General features: G+C 41.0%; 1 protein-coding gene across 1 annotated transcript; it reads left to right on the top strand.

Moving 5' to 3' along the window:
• Nucleotides 1–2,013: 2,013 nt before the first annotated feature.
• On the top strand, nucleotides 2,014–6,067 carry LOC103362076 (bile salt-activated lipase-like). Its single transcript, XM_008288337.1, has 11 exons — nucleotides 2,014–2,076; nucleotides 2,202–2,349; nucleotides 2,845–2,964; nucleotides 3,057–3,254; nucleotides 3,330–3,460; nucleotides 3,564–3,671; nucleotides 3,768–3,882; nucleotides 4,648–4,834; nucleotides 4,972–5,175; nucleotides 5,560–5,769; nucleotides 5,884–6,067. Exons 1-11 carry the CDS (start codon nucleotides 2,014–2,016, stop codon nucleotides 6,065–6,067), a joined length of 1,668 nt encoding a protein of 555 aa, XP_008286559.1.
• The last annotated feature ends 3,351 nt before the right edge of the window (nucleotides 6,068–9,418 follow it).

The raw sequence follows: 9,418 nt of genomic DNA, 5'->3' as shown, positions 1-9,418 counted from the left end.
ATAATGAATGTAAAAAGACCGACTTCCCTGTTTTAACTAGAGGAAGACCAGCATGCAGAGTCCACAAGGAGAATTTACTGAATAGGAAAGAAATTGAAATGTGTGTGTTCTTCACTGAAGTTGAGTTACAGCATTATACTCATTATGGAACAGCAATACCCTGCAGCAAGAGAAAAGACATGGCTTAACTGTGTTGTCTTCCTGTTGGTTTGTGGCTGTAATGTATATTTTATACACACCAAGAAATGTATGCTTGTGTAAACATGGGTATTTTGGAAAGGAAGCCATGTGTCTGAGGTAGTGGGCAGATTAATACAATACACACTCACTACTCATAGCTAATTAGATAAAGAATAGCATTTCTGAGAGATGCCAGTGTCTTCCTTTATACATGTCGACTGACAATCCACCTGGTTGTCACAGTTGGGTCACAATGGCAATACAGGAAATTCTGGCTGCTGTTGCTGTGTTTCTGGAGACGGTCTCTGCAGCCTCTGGGAGTAACACATACGTCCCATGTAACTTTTTAGTATTTCTAAAATTCTGTTCAATATGTTGGAAAACATTAAAGTTTTTCACCACTTCAGCTCCTATTTTTAATTAAATGTAACTCGGGGTAGTGTACAGAGAGGGAGGCATGGTGCAGGGTGAAAACATCCATCTCAGCTTCCACCGTTACACCTTCAAGGGGATTCCCTTTGCTGATCTCACTGGAAGGTTTGAGAATAAAACCTTTTCAGTCTATTAAAGTAAAGTTGAATAGTCAAGGGCAGAATTAGAAGGTGGGAGTTATGGCTATGATCAAAGATAAGAGCCTGGTAATAAAAGCTTCATCATGCCATTGATTCAGAATCTGCACTACTGGGCAAGTCGATCAACTAATCTCTGATTATGGGTAAGATGAAATAAAATAAATATATTAATTAAGTCATCACAAAAACTCCTGTCTTCGAGGGGCCATATATAGTAGCATGCCATATTGAAGGAAAAATGTCGATATTTTTAAAATGTAAAAATACTTGGCCACAACAATGCAAAAAGTTATTTTTGTTCAACTTTAATAACAGATTGAACAGGTACGACAAGTTAACCACAAATACAAAAATATTGCTTGATAGCCTAATCCAAGTCGAACAGAACTCAGAAAATATGTTATTTTATATGGGAATATCTGGAACTGGGTTGGGAGATAAGTACACAACTGGCACTTGACCAATATCATCAGATGGAGGCCACTTGATTGAGGCAGCCTGTGTGTTTGACAGCGTCCTCCATGTGATCATCTGTGTTGGTTGCCACTAGTACAAGTTCTGTCACCCAACCAAGCTCCAACTAAAACTTCAATGCCACTGTAGTTTACTGGAACTGATACTGTTGGATGTGATGTAATCAAGCGAGGATTTAATTTATACCAGATGAGTGCGACTTTGAGGGCAGTTGGACAGCTGTGTAAACTCAGTAAAGGTTGGCGCTCTCACAGAGGCTCAAGTTAGAAAACAAAAAGCACATTTCAAACATTGCATTTCATTTACACCTTGTTTATGAAGACCAATGCATTAGAGACCCTGCAACAGAGACAAATGCAAGCACTCAATCTGAAATAAAGGTGCCCATCTCCTCTTTTTTTAAGGAAAAATACATTCAGAATAAAAACACAAGTTCCCTCCAGTGTGTTTAAATGTTTCACTGAAAATTATGTTATTTTTTTAAACTGAATTTGACTTAAAATTAATTAAACCTTGTACAAAATTGGAAGCGTGCAGTCATCAGCATGCTGAGAAGCAGCTACAAAAATTGGCCTTAATCTTTCGTTGATTGCTACCCATGTTTAGCCACTGGTTGGGGCTATCCAAGGTAACGACTGGCAAAGAGTAATGGACACAAAATGGTTAAATATTATGGATGATGCAACAATGAGAAAGAAAGGGCCCACTCACTGCCCACTGGTTTGGGGCGGGTTCTCCTTTATAAATGTCGACTGACAATCCACCTGGTTGTCACAGTTGGGTCACGATGGCGATACTGGGAATTTTGGCTGCTGTTGCTGTTTTTCTGGGGACGGTCTCTGCGACCTCTGTAAGTAACACATACTTCACATGTATCTTGAAGTTTTTGTAACTATTTCTAAAATAATGTTCAATATGTTGGAAAACTCCTTCAAAGTTTTGCACCAATTCAGCTACTTTTTTCCATTTCTGTAGCTCGGGGTGGTGTACACAGAGGGAGGCATGGTGCAGGGTGAAAACATTCGTCTCGGCTTCCGCCGTCACATGGATGTCTTCAAGGGGGTCCCCTTTGCTGATCTCCCTGGAAGGTTTGAGAAACCAAAGCGTCACCCTGGCTGGGATGGTGGGTAGAACCAGTGGCTTTCTCTCCTACAGGTTGTTGCCTTTTTAGTAATCATAGCCATAACTCCCACCTGCTAATTCTGCCCTTGACCATTTAACTTTAAAAGACTGAAAACGTTTTATCTTCAGCCTGTAAAGATATATGAACATCTGGTAAAAACCTCAACTATATTCAATTCAATTCAATTCAATTTTATTTGTATAGCGCATATTTACAACAACAGTCATCTCATAGCGCTTCACAAAGGCAAAAACAGAAACACCCAACAATCCAAAACATCTGGATTCCCTATAAGCTTCAGCAGTCCGCAAGCAGTCCGCAACAGTGGGAAGGAACCGAAAACCCCCGCAGGGGAAAAAAAACCTCGGACAGAACCAGGCTCAGGGAGGGGCGGCCATCTGCCTCGACCGGGTTATGATGTTATGTGTCATAAAACATTGTTCATTCCGTTTTTTTATTTCAGAAATCTTACCCTATATGTGTGTGTCTGCTCAGGTATTATGAAGACCACTGAGTACAGGCAGCGATGCCTTCAGCTGAACCTTCTCATGTCTGACACCAGAGGCAGTGAGGATTGTCTTTATCTTAACATCTGGGTTCCTCACGGCGGCTCAGGTAAAGACTGTAAAAGCTCACAGACCGCAATCTAAAATGGTCTGCACTAATATAGAATACAGCAACACTACAGCTGTCTCTTTGTCCTCTAGTGTCCAGTAATTTGCCTGTCATGGTCTGGATCTACGGAGGAGCCTTCTTGGTTGGAGGCTCAATGGGTGCTAATTTCCTTGATAACTATCTGTACAGCGGGCAGGAGATCGCAGACAGAGGTGATGTTATTGTGGTGACTGTGGCGTACCGTTTGGGAACTCTGGGCTTCCTGAGCACAGGAGACTCCAGTATGCCTGGTAGGTGCCTTCAGATATAATTCCATGAAATTAGTAATTCCTTCTACCAGCTCAATTATGTCTGCTACTTGTCAGGAAATTATGGTCTGTGGGACCAGCAGGCTGCCATCGCCTGGGTGCACAGAAACATCCGTTCATTTGGAGGAGACCCTGACAACATCACCGTCTTTGGAGAGTCTGCAGGTGGAGCTAGTGTTAGCTTCCAGGTAAGGACTTTTTTTCCCCATGGCATTTAGATCACTGTGTGAAAAGATAGATGGATGGTTGTTGTCAGAACATATTAAAGCATCTACATCTGTCTGCCTTTAGACCATAACTCCCCACAACAAAGGGCTGATCAGGAGAGCCATCTCCCAGAGTGGTGTCGCCCTTTGCCCTTGGGCTGTCAATAGAAATCCCCGCAGGTTGGCTGAGGAGGTACATTTCAGCTTTTCTGACAGGTTAACACACTTTTTTTTTATGAGAATATATAACAGGAATATTAATTAGAGATGATCTGAACTCTCTGCCCAGATTGCATTGAAGGTCAAATGCCCCACCGATGACGGTATGGCTGCCTGTTTGAAGATGACGGATCCTGCACAACTAACAATGGCAGGTTCCCTCAATATGGCCAGCTCTGTCGATAGTAAGGACTGTTCTCTACACTTCCTGGTTTCTCCTTTTAGATGTCATGTTGATGATTTTTATTTACTGTGCCTTGCGCATACTTAAAAGCATCTGTTTGCAGTCGCTGCTTTGAAACAGTTCCAAGTGACTTCCCTTACTTGTTCAAGCCAATGATTTGCTTTCTCAGATCGTCAGATCTCCGTAGACATTCCCATTGTGGTATTTGTGGCTGAGTCTGACGAATGTACCATATGGATGCTGTTAAAAACGGCTCAGAGAAGTCAGTGGCTGTTGTCAATTGTAATCACTTATGAGAAATTAAAAGGCCATCCCACGAAGAAAATTGGATGATTAGAGCTTTCAACATCATTGAAACTGATAATTCAAGTTGCTGGATGTATATTTATGACCCAGCAAATTTAGTCATATTTCTAATAATATGCCGTAAATCTATGAAAGAAGTAAAATACATGATTGTCTTTTTGTGACAAAGACTCATGTTTCAGTGATTCTGTCACAGAAATGTAAGAGTTGCAGGAGTCATTGGAACTGCCATGCCAAGACTGCCATGATATACTTTGTCACAACAAATGCATGAAAACTTGTTCACAATTGTATATCAGTCTCCTTGATTACTTTATCAGTATGCCCCTGAAATCCATATCAGTCGACCTCTATCAGCCACATTGTCCTGTAGATTTAGCAAAGTGCCAATGCCAGATGCAAACAACATAGTTAATACTGTAAATAATACGCTTTTTGACTGATTGTCTGTATTTGCCAGACCCCATTGTTAACAACCTGGTCCTGGCTGCTGTGATCGATGGCGACTTCTTGCCGGATGAGCCTTCAAATTTGTTCCACAATGCAGCTGACATTGACTACATTGCTGGAGTCAACGACATGGACGGACATATCTTCATTGCCGTTGATGTTCCATCAATCAACTCTATCAATCTTAACACCCCTATGTAAGTTTAAACTGTTCTATCAGTGTGAAAGACAGTATTACTCAGCGTATCATACCAAACTTTTGCTAGAACTGCTGAGCCACTAGTAACTTGGGTGGCAGAAAGGTGTTTTATCGGACTTCTATCCTTGATTGCAGCGAGGATGTAAGGAGACTCTTGGCTGCCCACACTAAGGAAAAGGGTGCAGCTGGTCTGGAAAACGCCTATTCCACTTACACGTCAGCCTGGGGAACGAATCCCAGCCAGACGACCATCAAGAAAACTATTGTGGAGATTGGAACAGACTACATTTTCCTGGTTCCTACACAGGCTGCCCTTTACCTTCATGCTTCCAACGCCACGTGAGAATAAGATGTTGTTTGAACAATGTCAGTGTCAGTTTATCGATGAGCTTTGTCCCACACATTGCTTTTGAAGGAAAGAGATACAAGCTAGGCATAACTCCTCTTTAACTGCATGATGGTCGGTGCAGTAAAGGCAAAACCTATTGCTAAACTCACTCGGGGACGACTTCATAAGTAAAAATGATTTTCATGGCTTTTAACTTTGTTTCCAGAGTAAAAAATTCCTGTTCTTCTCAATGCTAAAACCAGAAGACCTATTTTAACCTATTTTTTTACTGGAATCTGTGATTGGGAATGGGTAGTAGGCCGTCAGTTTTCTATGTATCCCAGGCACGGATGTAGTCATTTTAACATATCACCTTTTTCCTGGTTTTTCCAAAGAACTGGACGTACCTACTCCTACCTCCTCTCTGAACCCAACCGTATGGGCGGCCTCTTTAAGCCCTACCCCAGCTGGATGGGAGCTGACCATGCTGACGACCTGCAGTACGTGTTCGGAAAGCCTTTCAGCACACCACTGGGGTACTGGCCTCGCCATCGTGACCTGTCTGGCTACATGATTGCCTACTGGACCAACTTTGCCAAAACTGGGTATGATTCTGCAGACACAAAACATGGGAGTATCACAGAAACCTGAATCAGATACTGAAATAGAAACTATAACTACATGATTTCAGTTTTCCTTTTCACTTGTTTTGTCTACAGAGATCCTAATAACGGAGACCTGAAGGTGCCCGCTACGTGGCCCAAATTCACTAACAGTGGAGAACAGTATCTGGAGATCCATAATAACATGAACAAAAACTATATAAGACAGAGGTTGAGGCTGCGTTATGTGCATTTCTGGTCCAGCACCCTGCCCAACCTTCCTACAATCTATTCAGAGTAAAGAGTCTGTGGTCAGACGCCACTACAGCTCACCTGGTTGAGCTAGTGTCCCATGTATCGGGGCTACAGTCCCTGACACAGCAGTCATGGGTTCGAGTCCCGCTCATGACAATTTGCTGCAGGTCCTTCCCCCATTCTACTTTCCCATTTCTCTCTCTGTCCTATCTAATAAAGCCAAAAGATATCTTTTTAAAAAAACAGTCTGTGTTCACCTATGCACCTGCAGCACAATGTCATGTCAGTATTGATTCAGGAAAAATAAATGAATGACATCTGCATATGTTGTTTTACTGGGTTTTATTTGATTGTTTTAGTAAACCCATATAGTGATGCAGCTTCACCATATGGTATAGATGTGCACAGGTCCTCTGCTTTAATAATATAGGGTCATTCCATCTTATATCATCAGGAAACTTCTGTTCGACCATCTGATTTGCTTGAAACTTTTACATCATAAGTTATGTTTATTTAAAATTTTAGCTATGTTACATACTTTCTTTGATTTAAAAAGCTGCCCTTCAATCCACTTTTAACACACATTCTGAACACATCTTCACACATTAAAATTTGAGACTATGTTTTATGACAAATCTAAGGAAAAAATCAAGATTAAAGCCTGAAAATAAATGCCTCATTGATTCAGAATCTGCAATACATGACAAGCAGATCAACTAATGTCTGATTTCAGGTATGGAAAGTCTTCAGGGGATCTTTGTTATTCTTCTAACCTATAGATAGTCGCGTGTCATATCAATGCAAAAACAGAGATTTTTTAAAAAGTGCAAGATACTTGGTCACAAAAATTTAAAGACTTTAAGCTTTCACAACTGATTGCGCAGGTAAGACAAGACTAAATGTAAAAATGTATTTCTAGTGGGAAATATGGATACACACATAGAGGAAATTTCAGGGGGCCCAATACCACACTAGTATAAAGCTATCCATTTTCAAGGGACAATAATTTAAGATTTTGCTTCTCTTGGAGCCAGCCAATCATTTGGATCTGCTACCAACAATTTGATCTGTGTTCTTACCAAATTTCATGACTTTGGAAGTTATATTTCTGGAGATATTCAGCACTTAAAATGGCTTCCTAGATAAAAAAGTTTTTTTCTTTGGATGGTGAAAATGAACAAATTCTGGTCTGGAAACATATGAAATGTTTAATATTCTGTAAAACTATTTTACAGAACTTAGTTTCAAGTCCCAAATAAGAAGAAACTTCAAAAGAGATGCCGCAGCAACATATATCCTGAAATCTGACCCTTGTATTTACCAAAATGCAACACCTAATTACATAGCACATGTTAGCATATTGTCAGGCGGCACTTGATCTTGCCAGGGCTATAGCTAGCTGGCTAACGTTGGGGAGCTGGTGAGCTTAACTAGCTAACAAGGTAGCCACTGTTTGTCCTGCTTCCCTTCTAAATTATATTTTCTCATTATTCCATACAAGTAAATGGATTTAAGATTTGTTTTTCAGCTAGGGTAAAATAAATAAATGTAAAACTCAGCAAAGCCAGCTGTCTTACAAAACTGCCTAACAATAATTTCGACAAAGAACTTATTTTCAAATTTATGTTTTTAGCTACTTTGCCTCACTGTTGCCAGAAAACCTAAAAAAACAAACATGCAGTTTTTCTTCAAACCAAATAACATTCAAAATCATGACACGATAATGTAAACAGCAAAAGCCAAAAGCTGTTCTCATGCTACGTTTTCTTTATTTCTTGGCATGAGGTGTGGCTATTTAATAATAAGACTGGGTTTGTAAAAAAAATTGAAACCAACATACAGGTTCTATAAACTTTGCAAGAAAAGTCATAAAGGAGATAGAGAACAGAACTGTCAGTAAAAAAGTTCTGGGGGAGATTTGCACTATATACACTCTCTGGCCACAGTCATACCATGATTTCAATTAAATAAAAATGGTAATAATTGTAGGCCATGATAAAGGCCACGATGAAGGCCACCAAAGATTAATTTTGTACCAGACTAGTGTGACTTTGAGCACAGTTGGACAGCTGTGTAAACTCAGTAACGATTGGCTTCCTGACAAAGGCTCAGGTTGGAAAATAAAAACATCTCTTTTGAAAACCCTACTTTTCACGTACACCTTTCAAACAAAGATGAATGCATGTCTGTGTGGTGCTAATTCTAACTCTGTTTTCCCCCTTTTTTTGATACAAAGATAGACCTTAGTCTATTGTTGACAACTATGTCATTTCGGTTCAGCCAGTGCTTGAGGTTGTCCAAGGTCAGCACCGAGACAAGTTCAGTGGACACAAAATGGTTAAATGTCATGCGTGATGAAACACTGAAAAAAGCAGACCCACTCACTGCACATTGGTTGAGGGGAGGGTTCTCCTTCCTAAAAGTCCGGCCAACAATCCACCTGGTTCCACATTTCAGTCAGGATGGCAATGCTGGGGGTTTTGGTGGCTGTTGCTGTGTTTCTGGAGATGGTCTCTGCGACCTCTGTAAGTACCACACACTTCTCATGCATCTAGAAATCAGCTCTATATCTTGTTGTTTTGGTCATTTTCCTCTCATTCTTAACTTCTGTAGCTCGGGGTGGTGTACACAGAGGGAGGGATGGTGGAGGGTGAAAGCATTCATCTTGGCTCTGGCCATTACATGGACGTCTTCAAGGGCGTCCCCTTTGCTGACATCCCTGGAAGGTTTGAGAAACCGACGCGTCATCCTGGCTGGGATGGTGGGTGGACTTTCTGAATTTCCAAACGACTGTATTTTGGCCCATAACTGCCAGCTTTCCCTTCAACTTTAACTTAATATTTATAATTAGTTTGGAGTTAAATGTTAAGTATTCAACCTGTACCTGTCTGTACCTGGGATCTTTTTTGAAAACATTGTTTATCCTGATATTTAAAAAAAACAAAAAACAAGTTTACACTGCTCCTTCATTGTGTGTGTCTGGTCAGGTATTTTGAAGGCCACTGAGTACGCGAAGGAATGTCTTCAGGTGAATGCTCTCATGTCTGACACCAGTGGCAGTGAGGACTGTCTCTATCTTAACATCTGGGTACCTCACGGCAGTTCAGGTAAAGACTGACAGAAACCCACTGACTGTCATCTAAATTACAACAACACTACAGCTGTCTCTTTGTCCTCTAGTGTCCACTGATTTGCCTGTCATGGTCTGGATCTTCGGAGGAGGCTTTATGATTGGAAACTCAATGGGTTATATTACGGATACCAATCTTTACAATGGGCAGAAGATCGCAGAAAAAGGAAACGTTATTGTGGTGACAGTGGGGTACCGTGTGGGACCTCTGGGCTTCCTGAGCACTGGAGACTCCGGTTTGCCGGGTAGGTGCCTGGTGGATGTTGG

Source organism: Stegastes partitus, unplaced genomic scaffold, assembly GCF_000690725.1.
Source record: "Stegastes partitus isolate 25-593 unplaced genomic scaffold, Stegastes_partitus-1.0.2 Scaffold554, whole genome shotgun sequence".
Lineage (NCBI taxonomy): Eukaryota > Metazoa > Chordata > Actinopteri > Pomacentridae > Stegastes > Stegastes partitus.
This window is presented reverse-complemented; position numbering and strand designations above follow the sequence as displayed.

Coding starts and splice junctions, on each gene's coding strand:
- LOC103362076 (XM_008288337.1), top strand. CDS start 2,014: ATGGCGATACTGGGAATTTTGGCTGCTGTTGCTGTTTTTCTGGGGACG. Junction 2,077..2,201: donor GGACGGTCTCTGCGACCTCT/GTAAGTAACACA, acceptor CCATTTCTGTAG/CTCGGGGTGGTGTACACAGA. Junction 4,835..4,971: donor ATCAATCTTAACACCCCTAT/GTAAGTTTAAAC, acceptor CCTTGATTGCAG/CGAGGATGTAAGGAGACTCT.